Source organism: Ictidomys tridecemlineatus, chromosome 8, assembly GCF_052094955.1.
Source record: "Ictidomys tridecemlineatus isolate mIctTri1 chromosome 8, mIctTri1.hap1, whole genome shotgun sequence".
In the NCBI taxonomy this organism is placed as follows: Eukaryota; Metazoa; Chordata; class Mammalia; order Rodentia; family Sciuridae; genus Ictidomys; species Ictidomys tridecemlineatus.
This window is the reverse complement of record NC_135484.1, coordinates 123,843,993-123,868,453: the sequence shown is the minus strand read 5'-3', so window position 1 is coordinate 123,868,453 and position 24,461 is coordinate 123,843,993. Positions and strand designations below refer to the sequence as shown.

General features: G+C 41.4%; 2 protein-coding genes and 1 long non-coding RNA gene across 13 annotated transcripts in view; 2 read left to right on the top strand and 1 right to left on the bottom strand.

Annotated features, from left to right (window-relative positions):
* LOC101966190 (patr class I histocompatibility antigen, A-2 alpha chain) overlaps positions 1-24,461 on the top strand; it is a 299,544-nt gene that overhangs the window by 136,371 nt on the left and 138,712 nt on the right. The window lies entirely within an intron of this gene.
* LOC110599517 (uncharacterized) lies at positions 1,111-15,418 on the bottom strand. The gene is made up of 3 exons (XR_005732672.2): positions 14,297-15,418; positions 7,223-13,908; positions 1,111-5,476 (listed from the first exon to the last, which is right to left on the bottom strand). It is a non-coding gene; the product is annotated as an uncharacterized LOC110599517 (long non-coding RNA).
* On the top strand, positions 13,759-22,460 carry LOC101965888 (patr class I histocompatibility antigen, A-2 alpha chain). 11 transcript variants are annotated; one of them, XM_078020386.1, is made up of 8 exons: positions 13,759-14,066; positions 14,357-14,372; positions 14,466-14,623; positions 14,856-15,131; positions 15,730-16,005; positions 16,133-16,249; positions 16,654-16,686; positions 17,630-22,460. In XM_078020386.1, the coding sequence occupies exons 1-8, from the start codon at positions 13,991-13,993 to the stop codon at positions 17,683-17,685; spliced, it is 1,008 nt and encodes a 335-aa protein (XP_077876512.1). In that variant the 5' UTR covers positions 13,759-13,990; the 3' UTR covers positions 17,686-22,460. The 11 variants fall into 11 exon arrangements, with proteins under 11 accessions (XP_077876512.1, XP_077876508.1, XP_077876507.1 ...); XM_005338810.5 differs by lacking the exon at positions 17,630-22,460 and adding exons at positions 16,827-16,874; positions 17,044-17,478 and having other exon boundaries at positions 13,760-14,066; positions 14,357-14,623; XM_078020388.1 differs by having other exon boundaries at positions 13,932-14,066; positions 14,293-14,372.

Genomic DNA, 24,461 nt, shown 5'->3' with positions numbered 1-24,461 from the left:
AAAGTTTAAAGTCACAGATGTTCCTTCTGTCTAATTCACTTACTTTCTACAATTCAGCGCACAATATTCTGCAATCCTAAGCATGCTTAACTTCTGGAGGGAAATTCCAAACTCACTAAACTTTTAATATTTATCCTGGAATTCTCCATATGGGCCACCATTTGTCATGTTCCCCGAGACTTCAACACTCAGGGGTCACTCTAGGGGAACTGGGCTGGGTGAAATAACCACACAAAAAACAGAAGTATCTTTTTCTTTGGGGGTGCTATGATGGCTCCTCTGACCTTAAGGGTCCACAGAAAGAGAGAGACAGAGAGCACATGTGACTCCTTTTATTGAAGAGAAGCCATTCAAATGAGGCAAGGGTTCAGGTTTCAAGGGGCTGAGTCTAGCTTCATGATGTCTATTGCCAGCAGATTGACTGACATCTAGGAAGGCCACACTCAAGGGCAGAGTAAGAGAAGGGGACACACAAAGGGTATTTCCATGAAACATTCTATCCCCAACAGGGCAAGGGGTAATATCACAAAGGAACAGGTAAGTGTAGCTTGACCCATGGGGATGTAGGAAGGCACGCCCATGCACAAAGACACATTTGCATTTTCTCTATGCTCAAGATTGGGGCTACTGTCTTTGGTTACTTAAAAGCAACCAGATCACAGGGTGACTGACAGTGCCTCAGCTGACCAGGAGGGGAAGCAAAAGCTGGTCACATGCTATGTCAGCCTCCCACATAATGGATTAAATTAATTAGTATTTTATTAAACTTTGTATGTTCAAAATATAATGTCTGCATGAAAACAATAAAAAAGAGTGTTGATAAGACATTCTGCATTGTTCTTATACTTACCCTTTCTCCTATTACTCTTTGGAGAATCTGAGGTCTAGAAAGTCCTCTAGTTTAGATCCTTCGAGGTGTTGACTGTCCTACAGCTCTGGCATTTGATGAACATGCCAGATTCACCTCAAACTCTGAAGGCAAGAGAAGAGCACAGAGATGGAGTGCCAGGATCCTGCCCTAGTGGGGTCCAGGGAATCCTGAAGGATGAGTGGCATCAGCAAAAAGGATGAGACAAGAGTCATTTCATTGGAGCAATCTCCAAAGAGAGCTCTAATGCAGATTTCTCTAGGTCATCTTTTATTGCAATTTTTCTCATCATTATGGATTCAGAATAGGTCATGGATTATACAATTTCAAAACTTTGCCAAGACAGCACCTTTCCTTAACCATCATTAGGGGTATAGAAAAATATAACATCAATTTACACTTTTCCAGGATGTGACCTTTAGTTAGCAATTATTAAGGATACATAATCATTAATAAAGTGTGTCACTAGTTTACATTTTTCAGACTTTCCCAAGATGTACTATTTTCCCTTAGATATGCTATTTTCTTATTAACAAATGTCAAACTACGTACCAGACACTAAGTCTCCTAGCTTATCATTAACCTTTTAAAGTATACCTGCACTTTATTTCTAATCTAAAATTCCCATCTAAAAAAGACCCCTTAAATTGTTATGCCAGATTCATGGGACTCCAATAGACCTCCAGGAGCCAAATCCGATGCAATCACACAAGAGTCTTTATTGCAAGCTCGAGCCTGAACTCACAACCATTCCCGATGCAGCGACCCCAGGGAGTGAGTCCTGGTCCTTTGTTCAGTGAGATTTTATAGGTTTTGGGGGGGATACTGTATGCATCACAACATCACACAGCAAATCATTCATACCATGGGAAAATCAAACAACAAATCTTAACATTGATTAGCACATTCAATGGTGGGAACAAGTTGGGTAGGGGTGATTGGTTAGTACAAGAGGGGAATTCGTTTGAACTTATTGGCTTAGGCCATATAGGGGTGCATGTGCTAAACTACATGGTTTCCCAACATGTTATCAACCACCACAAACTACTTGGAGGTCTTCTGACATTCCAGGTATTTTTCCTGTCTCAGGCTGATTGGAGGTTGCTAGGGGGGTTGCTATGGGTCCTCACCTAGCCTAACTGAGTCAGGGACACCTGGCACCTCAGACCTCTCCTGTTATTTGCAGGCAAACAACTCAGCAGGGTGGGTATATGCTTAGGAGTGCTCTGTGGGTTTTTCCAAGGACAAGGGTCATGCCCCCTTACTTAGGACAGGCCTTGAGGTAGAAGCTGCTGTTATTTATTTTTTTTTTTTAAATGGAGTCACATTAGTTTCTCAAAATCTTATACTTAAAATATCCTAAGGTTTATAAACTATTCTTAAAGCATGTCAGAAACCCATGCAACTACAAACTTAAAAATTCTAAACCCAATAATCTAAATAAAATAATATTTCAAACATTATTCTAAAAAATATGTCTTATAAATCTGCTTTAATTAATTCCTACATTTATTCTCATAAAACTGGTTGAACTGCTTTCTCAAAGAGTCAAGGTGCACTAGTTCTTACATCTTTATAATCTCTCTCAGTAAAAAGCAAGTTCTAAACATCAGTCCACTTACTGCCAATATTAACTATGCTCATCATAAGTCCCTATGTGAAGTAAAAGAGGGTCTATAGAAAAGAGGAGAATGTATCTTTATATGTCTTAACTTTCCTAAGTATATAACTTTCCTTAAAAAATAAAACTACATATGGTGGGCTTTGTACAATAGCATAATGATTAGGCTTTCTAAGAGGCCAGAAATATGGGCTTGGGTTCTTAGTTGATATAATCAATATGGTGCCTAAAATTCTCACGACCTTTCAGAGAATGATTGTTGTCCATTATCAGTTTTGTCCTCAATGTACTGAGATAGAGGAGCAGCCTTCTATTTTATCCTCAATATGCTGAGGGGTAGTAGAACAGCCTTCAAGGCATGAATTACCTATTATGTTCTAGCCATATGAATTTAATTTGGTTTGACCTTTAACATACTCATGCCTCCTGTAGAAACATGAGCATGAAAATGAAAAGTACCAATCACATAAAAAATTGTCCTATGGTTTTGGTTTCCCACCAACCAGCGCGGCTTTGCCAGCATTTATCCTCACTGTGACCTTGTCAAGACAGTGGGAGAGTGGTCCAGCACTTATCTTCACTGTGACCTTGTCAAGACAGTGAGAGGAGGAGCACCTTCACCAATGGAGTCAGAGTAGAACCCCATCTCAGCTTACTCCCTCCTTTCCCTTCCTCCAAATACCAGGAACTTCAGTGTCCTCAAACTTCAGGACTTTAGGAAGCTTCCATGAGGTACAAAAGATAAGCTATCAATGGTCCACAAACCTTGTGTCCAGAATCACAGACAGGAAGTCTTTCCTGAAGTCTGCCCACTCCCATTTGTGCTGTAGTATGTTGTTCCCAGTACGACCCAGAATGTGCATTGCAGTGATCAGTTGTCTCTTCTAAGTAAATCCTACTCTGAAAATAATAATTAAAATGACTAAAAATTACAACTATCTTCTTTATCTCTACTTTGTTCATTTTCTCTAAATAAATCACTCTACTTTCTGACATTTATTTATTTACTGCAGTCATCTCATTATTTATTAAGTCCCCCACTGAAGGTAAGCTCCTTAAGAGCTGTGAATTCTAACTGCTTTTGGTTGGTTGTTTTGCAAGTGTCAGGCACATAACAGATAAAGATTTGTTAAGGAGTCACTAAATCCAAGAACCAGATCTCCCTGAAGCCCAGGCAGGACAGGAAAGGCAAGTAGTTTTCTTGGAAGCAATTGGGGTCCTCTTTGCACATGTGTGTATGGTTGGGGCTACTTATGAATTTATTCCCAACTGGAACCCCTCACTCAGGAAGCCCTACAGTGTCCTCTACACTTGGACACAGCACAAAGGTCATGACCAAGAGAGGAATTCTAACCACTAAACTACATTCAGAGCTCCCTGGATTCAGGAGGGGGATCCTGGCCAGGTGCAGGATGATCCCAGCAGCCAAAGCTCAATAATTCACGGCAGTTTCCTATCTCAGAGTCCTGCCCTAGCTGCAGACTATGGATCCCTCAGGAGCCTCCCCCAGCCACAACTCTCAAACTTTGGGGATCAAAATAAACTCTAAATCACAGGACAATTAATTTTCTGAACTGGAGATGACAGATGATGATGATTGTAGCAATATTGTGTGCTTAGGTCCCAAAAAAGAAGAGAAGAGGCAGAACACTGTGTCCTGGACTCTTGGGGTTGTGGATGGGTGGCCCTCCAGGCTCCAAGAGGGTACAAGATCTGATTTGTTGAAGAAGGTCCACCCTTAACATCCAGCGAGATGGTGGTTGGACATCTGCACTTGGAGGTCTAGAGAGATGGAGAGGGATCACCTCAGCATTTGGGAAGATGCCTGGACTCCCACTCATCACAGGTCTGGTTGTAGCCCCCTATGGTCTTCAGCTACTGCCACACCTATTCTTGACCCTCTAAGAGCACTGTCTCCCTGGCTGCCATCTGTGTAGCCAACTCCCAGTCCAGAGCCCCATGTTGCTGCAGTGACTTCTGCTGAATTAAGACATCAAGGTAGACAAGGCTTGTTGCAAGATACCTGGAGTTGGCTTAGAAAAGACCATGACATTTTAGCACAATAAGTGGGACCCTGGGCACCCTGAAATCAGGGACCAGAGCTGGACCATTCACCATGAGGCACAGTGCTTACTATTCCCTCCTCTCCTTGATTCTGCCTTCCACCCCAGGATTAGTATGTGTGCCTCTGGAAAAGGAGGATCTTCCTAGTCAATTCTTTTGCACCTACTTCTTTTTACATTTCTTCTGTGTGTGTGTGTTTGAATTACATTATGCATGTAAGACAGAAAACTATCCAAAACATCCTATGGCCTACTGATAAAGGACAGCTAATACCTGTGTCATTACCATCCTAGTGAAAAGGGAGGCCTCTTCCAGCCAGAAGACCCTAAACCTCTCCCCAAACAGACCCATCCCCCACCACAGGTGTTCAGTAGGTTGACCTTTCCCATGCCTTTTTTTTTTGTCTTATTCCTTCCCTACCCCTCTTCAGCCTCCATTTCCTTAGTGTCCCTATTTCCTCCCCATTTCCACCTCTTAAGGAGGCTCCCTCAACACCCTAGGCCAACACTTCAGTGGCTCCTCTCACTCCTGCCCCATCAGTGTCACAGGTAAATGGGGATCCGAAGCTCCAGGACTCAGTTCTTGTGCCCTGTGAAAGAAAATTTAGAATCAGACACAAAAAGCCAAGCAAGAGAATTTTATCATAAGTGAAAGTGAGGCTCAAGCAAAGAATGCTCTCAAGAGAGAAAGAGAGTGGGTCATTCATCCCCCAGCAGAGAAGGACAAAGAAAACTGAATACTACTACCAAATTTATTGTTTGATGTTTGACAGGAAAAGGGGGTTCCATCTTCTGCAATCTTCACCAATTTGATACTGAACTCCTCCTTCATGTTGAGCAGTGTAGTTTTTGACCCTAGTTGGTTCCTTCAGTTACTGTCATGGTGACTATTCCACTCAGGGGTACTTCCTCCACAAATCAGTCCTGTGTTAATACAGGTGCTGATTAATACCAGGCAAACTTTATCTTAGTGCAACTGTGCTATAAATGAAATTTCCCTTGAGACATACATTAAGGAAACCCATGGCTATAAATCCTAACTTTACAATGATCTCAGTAGATCAGAGCAGGAGTTAGCCCCAAAGATACTTAGTTCTAGATGTTTTCTTAATTGACTCCCTTTGTTTCCCCCTGTTTAGGCTCAGGTTTAGTAGACCTGTTGTTTTCCTATGAGTTACTCATTTATTCATTAGGTATTTGTTTTGTTACTAGAGATTAAACCAAGGGCACTTAACCATGGAGCCTCATCCCCAGGACTTTTTGGATTTGAGAGAAGTTCTCACTAAGTTGCGTAAGGTCTCCCTAATTTGCTGAGGCTGACTTGACACTTCCTAATTCCAGCATCAGCCTCTCAAGTTGCTGAGATTTTCTGCATTTACTGAGATGATTATGTGATATTATTTTTTCATTTTATTTATGTGATATTTTGCATTTATTGATTTTCATATGCTGAGGTAACCCCCCCTCTCAGGATGAAACCCACTTGATCATGGTGTATTCTCTTCTTAATGTGTTTTTGAACACAGATTGCTAATATTTGATTAAGGATTTTCACATCTCTATACTCCTTATGGATATTGATGTATAGTTTTATTTCCTTGACTGTCTTTAATCTGCTTTGGTATCAAGTTGATACTGCCTTCATAGAATTAAAATACATTTCTTGTCATTAGATGATAGATGCCTCATTTAATAATTATAAAATTATTAAATGCTGACAAGGGTAAATGACAAGTTAATTCTGTTGCATTTCCTTCTAGTCTATTAACCTCTTCTTCCTAAAGTCTGAATGCTGCATATTTCTCTGTCTCCCTCTCTTTCCCTCACATGATGAACACAGGTTTCAGTGGCTCCCAGCACTGCCCTCTACAAATGCCATTTCCCAGATCAGTTGGCTCTCTGATCCCCTTAGGGGACAATTTCTTATTTTCTCCTCTCTTCTCAAACCCCAGTACTACATCCCCACTCCTCATTCATAGAAGATGAAATGCCTCATAATCCCATCACAAGCCCCGCACCTGAAACTGTCTCCCCCTTCCCACCAATGATGTGATGGATCATTTGTTGCTGACTGAGGCCACCTCTGCACTTGGGAACAAGGTTGGCCCCTCTCTTCCCTACATCCTCACCTCCCACTCTCTGTGGCTCATTCATTCCTACATTCAAAATACTGTGATATCTCCCATTAAAACCCACAAATAACCTCAGTAAATAAAACAAAATCCCTCCATAAAAATCCACCACCTAATCCTATGTCTCCCTCCCATTGTTGACTCTTTTCTCTGATACACTTTATAAATTAATGTCTGAGTCCCTTCTTAATGTTGTCCTTTTAAACATTGAATTTTTGTTTTTCTGGTGGAATCATGGCAGCATTTGAAAGGAAAAATACTGCTACAAGCCTTGGTAAAAATACAAATGACCCCATCTTCCATGCAGCCCCATTTCTTGATCCCCAGAGGCAGCCTGCTTTACTTCTTTGGCCTGGGCTGCTTTTATTGCTACCTGTTTCCTCTGTGTCCCCACACAGAATGCTAACAGGGCTCCTTCTTTGTTTGTCCATTTCATGTTGCACTCTTAGTGGAGAACTGCCATTCACAAGCCCCTATCCTCTCATTAGTCATTTTATAATTTTGGTTAGATCAATGTTGTTTACTCCTCTATGCTCACCATGGATATTGATATATAGTTTTGTTTCCTTGATTGTCTTTAATCAGCTTTGGGATCCGGCTGATACTGGCTTCATAGAATCAGAACACATTTCTTGTCATTAGATGATAAATGAGTCTAATGTATATCTGACATAGAAAAATATGGAAATATTATTTACAATTAGGCTTGTAGCTTTCATTACTTTGTTTCCTTGAACTGATTTGTAACTTCCCTGCAGTTAATACAAGCGTTCTTCCTTCATTGGTTAATTTCTGTTGTTCTCATTACTGAGAACAACAAACTCTTCTTCAGGGTCTCTGCTATGATTTGAACGTGTGCTCCAAAGTTCACATGTTGGAATCTTGATATTCAATGCAGTGGTGTGGGGAGTTGGGGCCAAATGGGAGGTGGGTGAATCATGAGGGTCACTCTCTCATAAACAGATCAGTACTGTTATCTTGGGAATGAGTTGGACCCTCCTGCCTCTCTTGCCGGCTAGCTTACCCTTATACCTTCTACCATATAAGGAAACAGCAGGAGGGCCCTAATCAGATGCCAGTGCCTTAACCTTAGACATCCCTGTCACCAGCTGGCCAAGCTGAAGAGATAAGCCAGGTTTAAAGGAGCTGAATGCAGTAATAGCAAAAAAAAAAAAAAATGGCAAAGAAACTAGCAGCATTGCATTAAACCTATAGAGTACTTTTGGTAATATCACCATTTTAATGATGTTAATTCTGCCTATCCATGAACAGGGTATATTTTCCATCTTCTAAGGTCTTCTATTTCTCTCTTTAGGGTTCTAAAGTTTTCATTGTATAGGTCTTTCACCTCTTTTGTTAGGTTGATTCCCAACTTTTTTTTTTTTTTGAGGATATTGTGAATGGGGTGGTTGTCCTCATTTCCATTTCAGAGGATTTGTCACTGATATACAGGAATGCCTTTGATTTATGTGTGTTGATTTTTATGTCCTGCCACTTTGCTGAATTCATTTACTAGCTCTAGAAGTTTCTTGGTAGAACCTTTTTGGTCTGCTAGGTATGGGATCATGTCACCCGCAAATAGTGCTAATTTAAGTTCGTCTTTTCCTATCTTTATGCCTTTAATTTATTTCATCTATCTAATTGCTCTGGCATTTCTCACAGAAATAGAAAAAGCAATCATTAAATTCAACTGGAAAAATAAAAGACCCAGAATAGCAAAAGCAATTCTAAGCAGGAAGAGTGAAACAGGTGGTATAGCGATACCAGACTTTAAACTATACTACAGAGAAATAGTAACAAACAGCATGGTACTGGTACCAAAACAGATGGGTAGACCAATGGTACAGAATAGTAGAAACAGAGACCAATCCACAAAATTACAACTACCTTATATTAGACAAAGGTGCTAAAAGCATGCAATGGAGAAAGGATAGCATCTTCAACAAATGGTGCTGGGAGAACTGGAAATCCATCTGCAAAAAAATGAAACTGAATCCCTTTCTCTCGCCATGCACAAAAGTTAACTCAAAATGGATCAAGGAGCTAGGGATCAAACCAGAAACTTTGTGTCTGATAGAAGAAAAAGTTGGCTCTAATCTCCATCTCGTGGAGTCGGGCTCCAAATTCCTTAATAGGACATCTATAGCACAAGAGTTAAAATCAAGAACCAACAAATGGGACATACTCAAACTAAAAAGTTTTTTCTCAGCAAGAGAAACAATAAGAGAGGTAAATAGGGAGCCTACATCCTGGGAACAAATTTTTACCCCTCACACTTCAGATAGAGCCCTAATATCCAGAGTATACAAAGAACTCAAAAAATTAAACAATAAGAAAACAAATAACCCAATCAACAAATGGGCCAAGGACCTGAACAGACACTTCTCAGAGAAGGATATACAATCAATCAACAAATACACAAAAAAGGCTCACCATCTCTAGCAATCAGAGAAATGCAAATTAAAACCACTCTAAGATACTGTCTACTCCAGTAAGAATGGCAGCCATTATGAAGTCAAACAACAAGTGCTGGTGATGATGTGGGGAGAAGGGTACACTTGTACATTGCTGGTGGGATTGTAAATTGGTGCAGCCAATTTAGAAAGCAGTATGGAGATTCCTTGGAAATCTGGGAATGGAACCACCATTTGAACGAGCTATTCCCCTTCTCGGACTATTCCCCAAAGACCTAAAAAGAGCGTACTACAGGGATACAGCTACATCAATGTTCATAGCAGCACAATTCACAATAGCTAGACTGTGGAACCAACCTAGAGGCTCATCATTAGATGAATAGATTAAAAAAAGTGGTATTTATACAAAATGGAATATTACTCAGCACTAAAAAACAACAAAATCATAGCATTTGCAGGGAAATGGATGGCATTAGAGCAGATTGTGCTAAGTGAAGTTAGCCAATCCCTAAAAAACAAATGCTGAATGTCTTCTTTGATATAAGAAGGGCAACTCAAAACAGAGCAGGGAGGAAGAGCATGAGAAGAAGATTACCATTAAGCAGGGATTAGAGGTAGGAGGGAATGAGAAAGAGAAAGGGAATTGCACGGAAGATGGAAGGAGACCCTCATAGGTATACAAAATTACATATGAGAGGATTTGAGGGTAAAGGGGAAAAAGAGAAATGAGTTACAGTAGATGGGATAGAGAGTGATGATGGAAGGGGAGAAGAGGGGAGAGGGGATAGGAAGGGGATAAGAAAGGCAATAGAATACAACAGACACTAGTATGGCAGTAGTATAAACGTGGAAGTATAACCAATGTGATCCTGCAATTTGTACATGTGGTAAAAATTAGAATTCATACCCCATTTGAATCAAATGTATGATAAATGATATGTCAAGATCATTGTAATGTTTTGAGCAACTAATCAAAAAAAAAAAAAAAGAAACTAGCATCACATGAACATGAGTTTCTCAAGTCAAGGATGGGACTACTCAGCAAACCCAAGTGTCAGCTCCACACTGGAAAGAGAGCATGCACCTGCATTCCTTTTATTTTATGGGGGTGGGGGGCATACACAAAGGAGGTTCCATGGAATGTTCTTCACCAAAGAAGGGCTGGGTAGGGTTCTGAAGGTGGAGTCTTGCTTTGTGATGTCTGTGGTCAGCAGATTAATTGACATCTTGGCCACTCACACTCATCTCAGGTGCTGTGTGGGATCACAGGCAGTGCAAGAGGAAGGCACACTGATGTCGCACAGCCCAGTCAGTGCATAAAGCCAAACCAGTCTTATCGCTCAAATACTCATAGCTCACACTCACAGCCTCTGGATGGCTTGTGACACTTCCAACCTTAATAACTGTGAGAAAATAAATATCTGTTCTTCACAATTCACTTAACATGTTGTGTTCTATTAAAACAGCCAAACAGACTAAGACAGTCTCTATGAGTATAAGCATATCCATGATTCCACCAGAGCTCTCAATCCTGCCACATCTGAACTGGATGCCTTCACAACTGGAGCGAGGCTGACCCCCTGGATCTGCTTCACCTCATGGGGGGAGCACGGCCTCCCTGTCTCATTCTGGCTCCCTGTTGACTACATTTCCCATATTCCCTTTTCTTGCTTTTTCTCCATCATTTTTGTTTCTCACTTCATTTAGCCATATCCTACAGGAATGTGGAACAGAAAATATTGGAGCTGAAAACATCTAAAATGTCTTTCAGACACCCCAGCTCTCAGTCCAACTCTAATTTAGTAGAATTCTGTGTTGAAAATATGTTTACTTGGAGTGTGCATGATATTGTTTCAACATTTTCTAGCTCCCAAAGCTGTTTTTCCTGCTTCTTGAAATGTTCAGGATCTCTTCTTTTCTACCTACCCTTTGAAATTTCAATGTAATCTAAATTCACATAGGTCTATTTTCATTTATTTTGAGTCAATTCAATGTAATTTGTGGGGGAGGGTAAATGCTAATAAAATGTCTTGAGATTTTAAAATCATTCCTTACTCTCAATTATTTTGCAATTCATATTGTTCAGTTGTTGAAAATCTTTTATTGATAGCCTTGTGCTCTTACAGTTCTTCTCTCTTTCTTACCATATACTAATTCTTTTTTCCCCAGGAAAACAGTTTATTAAAGATAATGTTCAGCTGGATAGTACCACATGCCTGTGAGGCCAACTACTTGGATGAGGTTGGAGGATTTTGAGTGAAGAGAGTCATCTTCTCATCCACATCTCAGCAATTGCTAAGGCTCTGGCAGACCCCCACATTTCCAGTCACCTTTGGGGCCCAATGGAAACAGGGATCAAAGAAAATGGGAACAAAGAGAAAGGCTGTAAAAACCCTGAATTCTCGTTGTAGCTGAAGCATTAGGATTGGAAACTTCCCAAATTGAAACATTAATGTCAAAACCATTGGCCATTAGTAATTAGGCATATGGAAAATAGGCTGGAGTTGGGATCACAGCTGAGTACCCAGGAATAATCCTCTAGGTGAAACTGGATTCACTTTTCACCCCTGCTTGTACTGTTTGCAGAGGGCAGCAGAGTAAGGTCCATGAGACCAGGATTTTTCTCTACCCCTACTACTGACCCTCTCATTCAACACGCTAGTCTTATTTTGATCTGAAGAATTAGCTTAGGCCAGGCTGGGCATGGTGCTCATGCTTGTAATCCCCAGAGACTCAGGAGAGACCAAGGGAGGACTGCAGCAATTCCATGCCAGCCAGGAAAACTTAGCCAGACCCACCTCTAAAGGGTTAGGGATGTTTCTCAGTGGTTAGGCCCCCTGTGTTTAATCCCAGGAACCAAAGAAAAAAGAATTAGCTTCCTATGGGGGCAAGGAGTCTTATTTTGTAGTGCTGGTCAGCAGTGCAGATGTGACAGACATCCAGAGGTGTGGCTGTTGCTGGTGAAGGGCACACAGGCTCCCAAGAGCCTCTTCAAACAGGGTACCATGCTAATTCTTTTCTGATACTATTTTAATTGTCCAAATCATCTATAAAATTATTCATTCCTGTGACCAGTTTTTTATTTCTAAGAACTTATTTTTGGTTTTTTTCTACACCTAATTGTGCATAATTTCTACATGTACCATATCTTTTTACAAGTTTTTGCAATTACTGAAAGTAGTGACATTCAATCAAGCAAAGAAATTGGGACCATTTGGGGTCTCTCCACAGTTTACACAGAGCAGCAGTTCTCAATGTGTGATCTATGGAACCCTTAGATGTGTTCAGATTATTGCACATGATCCATATGATCAAAATATTTTTATAATATCACTAAAATATTATTTAGACCAAAGTAAAACTTGCTAGAGTGGAAGCTATGGTACCAAACTGCAATAGTAGTTACTATATTCTTGAGCACCTTTTAACAATAGAAGGAAAAACATGCAAGTTCACTTAAACATGTCCTGATTCAGGTGTTAAAAAATCATTAACTTTTTAAATTGCCACTCCATAATTAACATTATAAATACCCTTATTTGATAGAATTGGAAGTACACTTAAAGCACATCTGCTATATTTGAAAGTAGGGTGTTTGTGTCAACAAAAGACTGTGGTGAGTTGTAACAGTCCCATTTTTTTTTTTAAATATCATTCCTGCTTCAAAAATGAATGACAGAGAAACCATTCCTTAGACTTCAATATTTGGCCAACATGCTAAAATATGAACTGAGTCTGTCCCTTCAAGATAATCACAGACAACAATATTTTCAATGATAAAATGTATGCTCTCAAGAGAATTTCAGAATCTAGTACAACCCGCATTCACCACTATCAACCTGACAGACTCCCAAGTACCTACAACATTTTCTGGTGAAATCTGTAGAAATATCAACATATAACATTTTGATTATTTGCATTTAAATATGTCAACACTAGAAGGTCTACATATATAACGTGGACAAACAGTGCATGACTTCAAAAAAATATCATTCATTAGCACAAGATCCATTCAATATGCAAGACACACTCACAGACTTTAATACAACAGAATATGAACTATTCCATGGTAATATTTCAGGGTTCATATGGTAAAGAAACTTTAAGCTAACACTTGTATCAAGTTAGTGTCTGTATCAAAGACAATAGCCACAGTTACTGAAAATGTTATTAAAAACATTCTTCCTGATACTTCTCTGAGACTGCATTTCTTGTTGTTGTTTCAACCAAAGTCACAGGGTAAATGCAGAACATATAACATCTAGCATTCTCTATGACAAATAAAAAGGACTTTCAACTTGTAAAAAGAAAAAATGATCCAGTCATCAGACTAAATGTTTTGATTTTGGAAAAAAGTTATTTCTTTTTGAAACTGCTGTTTGTTAACATGCAATTCGTTATAAATACTCAGAAGGAATAACATATCTTTAACATGGAATTAATTTCTAATATGGTGAATATTGACAGATATAATTCACATAAACTGGATCACCTCTAGACTGCCCACTACTTTCTAAGACCAAGTACATCCTGAATCCAAAACATTTGAGAGCTACTGACTTTACACCCTGAGGCAGGAATCAGGGGATGGTGTGACAAAGAATGTTTAGTACAGAGGAGTGTTCAGGACAAAGTCCCAGCCGTGGGCGTGGCTCTCAGGGTCTAGACAGGGCCATGGTGTGGACAGGAGCACTGGGGATTTTCTGGCCTCTCTGGAGTTTCACTTCTTCTTCTCCCAACCCGTGTCAGGTCCTTCTGCCTGGACACTCTTGACGCGGCCAGGTTCTCACGCCCACTGCATGTCTTGCTCCTAGAGAAGCCAAACAGCATTACCACGGTTCCGGTTTTAAAGCGTCCAAGGCCGGCCAAGTCCCAAATCTCCACAGAGCTGGATGATGGGGGTAATGGAGCCCCGGATGCTGTTCCTTATGCTGTCCGGGGCCCTGGCCCGGACTGAGACCTGGGAGGGTGAGTGCGGGGTGGGGAGGGAAATGGCCTCTGCAAGGGAGGAGCCAGGGGACCCTCCAGTCTGCGCAGGACCCAGGGAAGCCACGTTCCAGTCGCCCTGGCCCAGACCCTCCCCAACCTGGAGTTACTTGTCCTGACCTTCCACTCTAGCCACTAAGTCCTGCCCTTCCGCGTCCCACTGCCCCCTTAGCGCCTCTAGACCCCGCTCCTCTCTTTCTGGCTTCAGCAACCTGGGACCTTGGCTGGATGCCTGGAAGGGATAGCAGGGTCACAGCGGCTCCGTCCCCCAGGCTCCCACTCCATGAGGTATTTCATCACTGCCGTGTCCCGGCCTGGCGGGGAGTCCCGCTTCATCACCGTGGGCTACGTGGATGACACGCAGTTCGTGCGCTTCGACAGCGACGCCGAGACACCAAGGATGGAGCCACTGGCGCCTTGGATAGAGCAAGAGGGGCCAGAGTATTGGGAAAGGGAGACACAGAAAGCCAAGGGCCACTCACAAATTGACCTAATGAGCCTGAACAACCTGCGTGGCTACTACAACCAGAGCGCAGACGGTGAGTGACCCGGGCCCCAGGCCCCAGTCGGAGATCGCGACCCTTTACTTCCCTCAAGGACGGCCCCGAATCGTTAGAGATCCCAGGCCAAGCTTCACCTCAAAGCTGAGGGACCCCTGGGGACCCTCGACTCAGAAAGCGCCCTGGGGACTGTGACCAGGTTTCACTTTCGGTTTAGGGAAAACCCAGAGTGGGCGGAGCGGGGACGGGGCTGATGGCGGGGCGGGGACAGGCTCTCACACACTCCAGAGGATGTCTGGCTGCGACCTGGGGACAGACGGGCGCCTCCTCCGCGGGTTCGAGCAGCGTGCCTATGACGGTAAGGACTACCTGGCGCTGAACGAGGACCTGCGCTCCTGGACTGCGGCAGACGTGGCGGCTCAGATCACCCGGCGGAAGTGGGAGGCGGCCGGTGACGCGGAGCACCACAGGGCCTACCTGGAGGGGGAGTGTGTGGAATCACTCACCAGATACCTGGAGAACGGGAAGGAGACACTGCTGCGCACAGGTAGGTGTGAGGGGCTGCAGGACACCTGCCTGTTCCCGGTAGGTCTCTTCTCCAGCTTCCCACAAGGAGGGGGGGAGAATGGCGCCCACACTAGACACCTCCTGCTCCTTGTTCTGGGGGAAGGAGTGGGCCTGGACCCCCAGGTGCTGCACTACAGAGGAACTGAAGGCCACTGGTCTCAGGACAAGTGAGGGATCCTGTCTCTCTCTTCCTGGCTGCTGGGAAAGACATTAAAACCTGACCACAGGTTCCTGGCAGCAGCCTTTGCTTCAAGGACACATTGTTAGGTCCACTCCAGCCTAGTATCCTTGGAGGTCTGACTCCAGCTTTTCCATATGTCTCAGCCTGTACCAAATCAGAATCTGAAGTCCCTCTTAGGAACCTGAAACCTCCTCCATTGGGCCATCTCAATCTGATTATAGAACTTTCCAAGGTATAGATTATGCCAGAAGAATCAGTCCTGGCTTGTGTCTAGGTTTTTTGCTCCCTCCACTCTCCGGTCATATTGTCCACTCTCAGGATGGTCAAGTGAGCACTGCTTAAGTGGCCCATGAGAGGAAATGCCAAAATGTTTGAATTTCTGTGTTTTTACCCTCAGACCCCCCAAAGATGCATGTGACTCACCACCCTAGGCCTGAAGGAGACATCACCCTGAGGTGCTGGGCCCTGGACTTCTATCCTAAGGAGATCACCCTGACTTGGCAGAGGGATGGGGAGGACCAGACCCAGGACATGGAACTTGTGGAGACCAGGCCTGCAGGGGATGGAAACTTCCAGAAATGGGCCTCTGTGGAGGTGCCTGCTGGAGAGGAGCAGAGATACACATGCCATGTGCACCATGAGGCGCTGCCTGAACCCCTCACCCTGAGATGGGGTAAGGAGGGGGTGAGGGCCCAGAGCCTGTTGTCAGGAAAGCAGGAGGCTTTCTGGAGACCCTCAGCAGTGTGGGGACTGAGAGCCGGGAATCAGGGTCCCTCACCTGACTTCCCTTCCCTTCCCAGAGCCACCCTCTCAACCCACCATCCCCATGGTGGGAATTGTTGCTGGTGTGATTCTCCTTGGAGTCGCTGTCACTGGAGCTGTGGTAGCTTTTGTCTTATGGAAGAAGAAAAACACAGGTAGGGAAAGTGCAGGGTCTAAATTTTTGCCCCCTGGTGGTTTCAAGTGCCTACTAGAAGTGTGTCCTGCCCTGTTAATGGGAAGTAAAATCTACACATGTCCTTACCCAACCTGGACCCTGTTTACTTTTTGTAAAGTGCATAGAATGTAATATCCTCTTGATTTTTGTGGTGATGGGTCCTGATTCCCAGCATTTAGAGGCCAGAGGGGAATCTTCCTGTTGAGAACAGACCTCCATGAGAGCAATTGGCTCCATCCCTACATATCTACTTTCTTCTGGTCTCCTGATGCTTCCCTATGTCTGCAGTCACAGATCTGGAGACTGTCCCAGTGTCTAGCACTACAGGGTACCTCTAAGACCTATCTCTAAACTGTTCTCTCACAGGATGCTTTCTTCCCACAGGTGTAAAAAAAGGGCCCTATGCTCCAGCAAAGGGTAAGTATGAAGAACACTGATCCTTGAGACCTTAGAAATAGTCTAATGGGAAGCAATGGGGGAGCTGGTCTATCCCTTAATTTCTTCACTACTCCCATCTCCTGTGGGCTCTGACCAGGTTCTGTTTTTGTTCTGCTCAGGTAATGACAGTGCCCAGGACTCTTATGTGTCTCTCACTGCTTAAAAATGTGAGACCCTGGAGGGCCTAAAGAGGGAGAGGGGTTGGGGAATGGAGACACTCTTGGGTTACAGGGACTCTCATGGGGATTTTTGACATTTTGAGTGTTTAATGAGTTGTTCAGAGTGTCTCCATTACAATGAGTGATCTGAATCTGTTCATAATACTTTCTTTTACAGTGTGAGACAGCTGCCTTGTGTGGGACTGAATAATACAGGATTTCTTTAGTTCATTCCTGCTCCCTACTAAGATTTCAAGAGTTTCTAACTTCTCTGTGTAGCTGGCATCTAACTGTGTCTATGTGTCTGTGTTTCTATCATCATCACTGAGGAAATGCAGAGAAGAGCACATCCCTGATCACCAAGATCCCTCCCCACACTGTTGTGTTCTCTTCCTCAATCAACTTTCCTATGTAGCAGATGTGAGGCCGAGGTGTCTCCATTTTTTATGTAGCTTCATGTTGCCCTGGGCTATAGCTTCTTCCTTCCCTTTTGAAAAACAGAATCTGAATATTGATTTGTATTTCAAATTTATGCCACAAAATATGGTTGATGGGTAAACTAAATGAAGATTCTCAAATTTGAAAAAAAATAAAGCCTGAAACCTAGAATCCATATGTTTGCTGTGCTGAGTCTGCTGCAGGTGGGGACAGGAGAAGACTGAAAGCAGCTGAGGGTGGACAAGTTGGCACTCAGTCCCTGCTCAGTGCATCCTGGTCTCTGATGTGGTCCACTCCTCACCTAAATCCTCTTCCCTTCTCCTTAGTTTTGTCCCTCCAGTTGAACATCATCCCACCAAGTCCTGTCATGACAGGGACTTAAGCATCACCAGAGCTCCTGTCTCCAAGACCATAGGCACGGAGGGCATCACCTTGCTGGGTCAGTACAGGATGAGACCAGAGTCTCACTTTATTCTCCCATCTTTTTTAGTTTATCAGCTTCTATAGAGAATTATCCCTGTTCTTATTAGTAAATATGATGTCTGGGCTCTTTCTCCTATGGATGTCTCTCATCATTGATAGCAGCAGAACTCTTTTGTTTCTGTCATTGTCCCAAAAAACCCAGAGCAGTTTCCTGGATTGTATTTTCCATCATTCCCCCAATATTCCCAGATTATGGGAATAACAGAGAGGAAGGATCTCATAATTTCTCATCCTTAATAAATTCCTCTTAGGATTCTATCTTCTCTATTCTGCAGTTTCACTTCCTTAACTATACTAATTCTAGAAGTTGCTCCATTACAGATTCCTTCATCAATAAAACAAAGTCTAATAGAGATTTCTGTTTAGCTGGAAAATATGACCCATTTGTCAAGGATCATCTCTCCTGAAGATCAAAACATACTTGGGTGCTGTGGAGGGAGGGAGAGCAGCACTTGAGAGAAAAGCCCAGATGGCTTTGACCTCAGACTGAGAAGCCCATGCTCTTCAGATGCCCAGCAGCTTTTAGTCTGAGGCTCCATTAATAAAGACAGTGTTTCTAGAAGAGGGAGGGGCTGACACTGATCATTCATTCAGCTCATATTTGTTGAGTACTGAAGAGATGACACACAGTTGCAACCGAGCATACATCAGGGAACTGAAAACAAACCAAAAGTGCCACCCTTGTGGAGCCTGTATTCTATAGGAAAGAGGAAGAAGATGCACTCTAAGCATAGTAAATAAAGAGAGTGTTCATGTTAGGTGGAAATTTTTACAGGACAGTTGTCAGAGTGGGTGTGTCAGGATAAGAAAGATGACTGTTTTCCTAGGGTGCTCAGCATAGGACTTATTAGCAAGGTGACTTTGGGGGATAGATTTGAAGGACATGAAGGAATTTGTCAGGATGTTTGGAGGAAGATCTTTTTAGGCAGGAGGAAGCTGCAGTGCAAATGCACCAGGGCAGGATCCTGTGTGTGTTCGGGGAGAGCAAGGATCTGGGATGCCCTGAGGGGAGTCAGAGAGGAGCTCAGCGGCACAGTCAGTCAATGAAGATCTGGAAGTTAACAAAAGGAATCTTGCATTGAGTGAAGCAGTTTTGGGCAAAGACAGACATGATGCATCTTTTCAAAGCATCATACTAACTGCTGAGCTGAGAATACAATTGATATGGGAGGACTCGCAAGGTAGGAGAGAAACTGCAGGGAAACCGTCCTATGCTGGAGATGTCGCTCACTTCACCTGGTGTATGAGCAGGGGAAATAGTGAAAGTGTTTGGATGCTGCACACATTTTGAATTGGGACTTGACAGCATTTCCTAAGGAACTTAGCTGGAGTATGAGAAAGAGGAAGTAAGTAGATCACCAAAAATTTGTGACACTGCAATTAGAAAGATAAGAGTTGCATCAATGAAGAAGGGAAGACTCTCAGAGGGCTTGTGTGAGGACAGGACTTTGCAGGCACTCAGTGGAGATGTTGAGCAGAGGTTTCAAACTTCCATACCAACAGCTGATAATCAAACTGCTCTCAGCAGACAAGGGCTTGTTGTAAATATGTATCTTTTGCTTGACTGGTGTCATTCTGGAACAAGATGTGGTAGATGTGTTCTTTATCACTCTCACTTTCTGTCTTATTGTGGGTTGGTAACAAACATTTACAGTCCAGTGCTAGTGCACTTAATACCCATTTGAGTAGCACTGCTGTAGACAGAATAGTGTTCCAGCATCTACCCTGGTATCAGATTAAAAGCAGGAAGGAATCAGTAGTTCATGGTGATTCCATTTATAGTAATATGATTTTAAGGTTGCTTCTTCCCCTAAAATCAGCTAAGAAGACATAAAATAGAAGAAGCATCAGAAAGTAGAGAAGTAAGAGAACAATTCTTTAGCTCAAAGTATAAAGTTAGGCTGAAATTTATGGAAGAAAATTATACTTGGCCCAAGGCATTGGCCCAAATTAGAGAAAGCTTAGCTTTGATTTTTTTTAGACTCAAAATATATTACTGTGATAGATTCTAATTAGAGGAACCACCATACCGGAGATAATTAACTTATAAAGAGGAAAGTTTTAATACTCCTAGAAACTAGCCAGAGCAATTACACAAAAGAAATTAAAGCAATAAAAATTGGAAAAGAAGAACTCAAACTATCACCATTTACTGATGACATGATTCTATATTTTAAAAATAAAAAAAATTCACCTGAAATGTTCTAGAACTAATGTATGAATGCAGCATAGTAGCAGAATGCTAAAGAGAGAAATTGAAGAACTTAGAAGATTGAAAGATCTATCATGTTCTTCGATAGGCAGAATTAATATTATGCAAAATGGCCATACTACCCAAGATATGATACAGATATAATACAATTCCTATGAAAATTCCAATGTCATTCTTCACAGAAATAGAAAAAATTCATTTGGAAAATAAAAGACTCAGAATAGCCAAAGCAATCTTAGCAAGAAGAGTGAAGCTGAAGGCATCACAATAACAGATCTTAAACTATACTATAGAGCTATAGTAACAAAAACAACATGGTATTATCACGAGAGTAGACATGTAGACCAATGGTACAAAATAGAACACACATAGACAAATCCACATAAATACATTTATTTCATAATAGACAAACATACTATAGAGAAAAGATAGCCTTTTCAACAAATGGTGCTGGGAAAACTGGAAATCCATATGTTACAAAATGAAATTTAAGCCCTCTCACCCTGCACAAAACTCAAAGTGGATTAAAGATTTAGGCACTAGAATAGAGACCCTGCGGCTAAAAGAAGAAAAAGTAGGCTCAAATCTTTATCATGTCAACTTGGGACCTTACTTCCTTAACATGACTTCTAAAGCACAAGAAATAAAATCAACAATAATAAATTGGATGGGTTCAAACTAAAAAGTTTCTCAGCAAACAAACAAACAAAAAAAAAAGGCAATAACACAAAGAGATAGCCTACAGAATGGGAGAAATCTTTACCACATGCAAATCAGATAGGGAACAAATCTTCAGGATATATAAGGAACTAAAAAAAATCAATAAAATCAATAAATGGGCTAAGAAACTGAACAGACACTTCAAAGAAAAATATATACAATTGATCAACAAATATATGGGAAAAAATGTTCAACATCTCTAGTAATTAGAGAAATACAAATCAAAACCACTCTAAGATTCATCTCACTCCAGTCAGTATGGCAATTATCAAGAACACAAGTAACAGTAAATGTTGGCAAGGATGTGGGGGATCAGGTACACTCATACATTGCTGGTGGGACTGCAAATTGGTGCAACCACTAAGGAAAGCAGCATGGAGATTCCTAACAAAACTGGAAATGGAACCATCATTTGACCCAGCTATCCCACTCCTTGGTTTATACCCAAAGGACTTTAAAACAGCATATTACCATGACACAGCCACATCAATGTTTATAGCAGCTCAATTCACAATAGCCAAACTATGGAACCAAACTTGATGTCCTTCAACAGATGAATGGGTAAAGAAGCTGTGGTATATATACACAATTGATTATTACTTAGCCTTAAAGAAGAATGAAGTCACACCATTGCAGGTAAATGGATGAAGTTGGAGAATATCATGCTAAGAAAAATGTGTCAATCCCCCAAAAAACCAAAGGCCAAATTGGCAATGTCTGGGCTTGGCACAAAATTCAGGAGGCACCACACAGCTTTGTAGGTTCAAACAGCAATTCTTTATTCCCGCTCTCACACCGCCTCCACACAGGTCCAGGGGCAATCTCGTTCTGCCGTCTACCCGCAATTCCCTCCAAATCCCATTTTAATCTCACGAGAACTCAATGGGAACAAGCAGCAGGAACACCCTAATCCCAGCAATAATCTTCAATCTCCAACTTTCCTAAAACCCATTATCTTAAACTGGCAAGGCCTTAAACTCAAGGAGCCGGTTACTTCCTCAAACCTGATCAGCTCTAAACCTGGATCCGCCTTGGTCCTTGAGCAAGGTCACCTTATTAAAGCATGCATGCAATGTCCCATCGAATGTCCTCTAAGCAGCATGGGGTACGCTTGGCAAGGAAATTTCGATGCGTCATTCCTACTTGGTAATGGCCCTCAGCATCTCCCCCCTTCTGATTAATTAAACAACAAGCAATGTGGCTTAGGACCGTGCCTGGTAGGTTGTCCAATTCAACATGTGGTTCTTACCCGTCATGGGAGAACTGACCTTTACACGTCAATTTCCTGTCTTAGGTTGAATCCACTGCAATCAGATCAACCCGTCACTGACTACCGGTCCAGCATTCAGCCATGCTTGTGGATAGGCCTAAGCACCAGTGGGGGGGTGAGGTTCTTGCCTCACCTCTGTTGGCCCCCAAATTTAACCTTGGTGCCAGTGGGGGGGTGAGGTTCTTGCCTCACCTCTGTTGGCCCCCAAATTTTAGACCATCACTAGTAGAAGGGAGGAAGATACAGAAATGCCAAACCAAGCCAATTGACGGCTCCTTTGGAAAAATTGCGTCACTGGTGACACCATCAGCAAAGATGCCAGCAGTACCACAATTCGCTGCACCAGACGATAGTTCACAATGCATGCAACTGATATATAGTCCAGGCAAGTTCTGCAGGCAGTTCAAAATGGAAGAGTCTATCAATATGTCCATTTCCTCCCAAAGTAAATAAAGTCCTTGATTGAGCATTACTTGTTGAGTTATATTCATTGATGCATCAGTTTATACAGTTTACTTTGGTAGCTATCATAGAGGCTGTAGTTTGGTTTTCTTAGTCTTCACCGGCACTGGGATGGAGATAGGAATTCTGGCAATGATGTTAAAGAGACATTATCCTGAACAGAATTATTAAATATAATGAAAAGGAAAAGTGAAAGTAAACAAACAGATCTGTTAAGCACCTTTAAAAACAATCCTTAACAGCTGTTTACCTAATTTAAATTAAACCACTTAAATCACGTGAATAAAAAAAAAAAAATTCGGATCCATTTTTTCATGAGTGCTCCTCATATAAAAATATGGACATACACACATACTGACATGCAACACAAAACAGTGCATACATAACATACAACACATAAGACAATAATAACGGCCTTGTAGCTTTACCTTTATCTCCATTGCAATGTTTAAAAACTCCACAGTCAAAAAATAAAAAACAGTCAAAAAACAAAACTGATCAGAAAAATATTAACCTAGGTTTGTATGAGCTCAAAAAATAAAATAGAACTTTACGATGTGGGAAAAATGCAATAATAAAATAGATATTGAAAAAAGGCACCGTGGTTAATCACTGTCGCAGATGTAAGAATAGCCAAGCTGGAGCTCTGGATATCAGCTGTTATGGATTTAAGTCAAATCATCTTCTTTTTCTGTAGAAATTGTTTTGGTTAACCTCTCTGGAATCCAAATCGGCTGCTGTTCTCCCTGTGGGAACACACAAACGGAACCCCGACTCCAGACAATAACTGGGTCGGGACCTTTCCATTGTCCTGTTAGAATATCTTTCCAAAGTACCTTAGGCTTATGTACATTTTTCAGATACATATCTCTTTCTGCAGCATTAAGTCCTGATGAATCCAAATTTAAAAAGTTTAGAGTAAAAAGGGTTATTTTAAGTTTATCTTTGGGGGATAGATACCCCTTTAAGATCCTTTTAAATTTAAGTCTTTCAAAAGCATTCTGCCTTACTTTTTAGAATTATATTAGTCCTTATAATTTTTAGATGTGGTTTTAAACCATAGTTGTCTTAGCCTTTTGCATTTTCTATCTGAAATACCTTTACTTGACATTTTCAACCATTTTTTATCTTATGTCTATCTTCTACTTTTCTTCTAAGGTTTTTATATTTACCCTTAGTTGCTTTTTACTCTCCTAGTTTTCTTTTTGTTTCCTATTTTGTGGGTTTAAAATTCTTGTCTTTCTACATCTTTTTTATCTTCCTATATCTTTTATCTTTCTACATCTTCTCTCTCTCTTTTTACCTTCCTGTACTTCTGCTTTTGAAGTTTTCCACTTCAAATTTTTAATCTTCTTTATCTAAATCTTTTATCTTATTATCTTCCCATTTTCATGGGTTATATTTTTTTTTCTCCGTCATGAAGGCATCTTAACCACCTTCAATTTAACCTTTTAAAGCCTTTTGCAACTTACTTAGACATTTTACAACTTTTTACTTTACCACACAAAGATTATCTCATCTCCCTCTTTTTGGTAATAGTTTGATGAGTAAAGCAATCTTTTATCTGCCATGAAGGTATCTCGACCACCTTCAATTTAACCTTTTAAAGCCTTTTAATTATCATCTATACTGTACTTTTAAATGTACTTTTTCACCACCTACCGCTTTACTCTTTTAAACGAGGCTTAGATTCTGTATAAATCGCTTTAATATTAGTTTACATGGCTGCCCTTCAACCAAAGGCTTTTTTTTTAACTCCATTGAGAAGCTTTGTCTCAATCTGCCATGTACAAATACCTTTTTTCTTCTTTCTTCCTTTCTTAAGCTTTTAAAGTAAGTCTAGTTTCCTCAAAATCTTTTTAAAAGGCATTTACAACTTTTTACTTTACCACACAGAGATTATCTCACTAGAAACATTTCTTTTTCCTTTAACCTTTTATATTAAAATATATTTCCACATCTTGAATCTTTTTATATCCCTTTTTTAACCGTTAACGCTTTTTATAAATTC

What these genes read in the sequence shown, in the direction of transcription:
- LOC101965888 (XM_078020381.1), top strand. Translation starts at nt 13,991, where the DNA reads ATGATGGGGGTAATGGAGCCCCGGATGCTGTTCCTTATGCTGTCCGGG. An exon ending in GGAGACACTGCTGCGCACAG is followed by an intron (nt 15,132 to 15,729) that starts GTAGGTGTGAGG and finishes TTTTACCCTCAG; the next exon opens with ACCCCCCAAAGATGCATGTG. An exon ending in GCCCTATGCTCCAGCAAAGG is followed by an intron (nt 16,687 to 17,629) that starts GTAAGTATGAAG and finishes CCTTCTCCTTAG; the next exon opens with TTTTGTCCCTCCAGTTGAAC.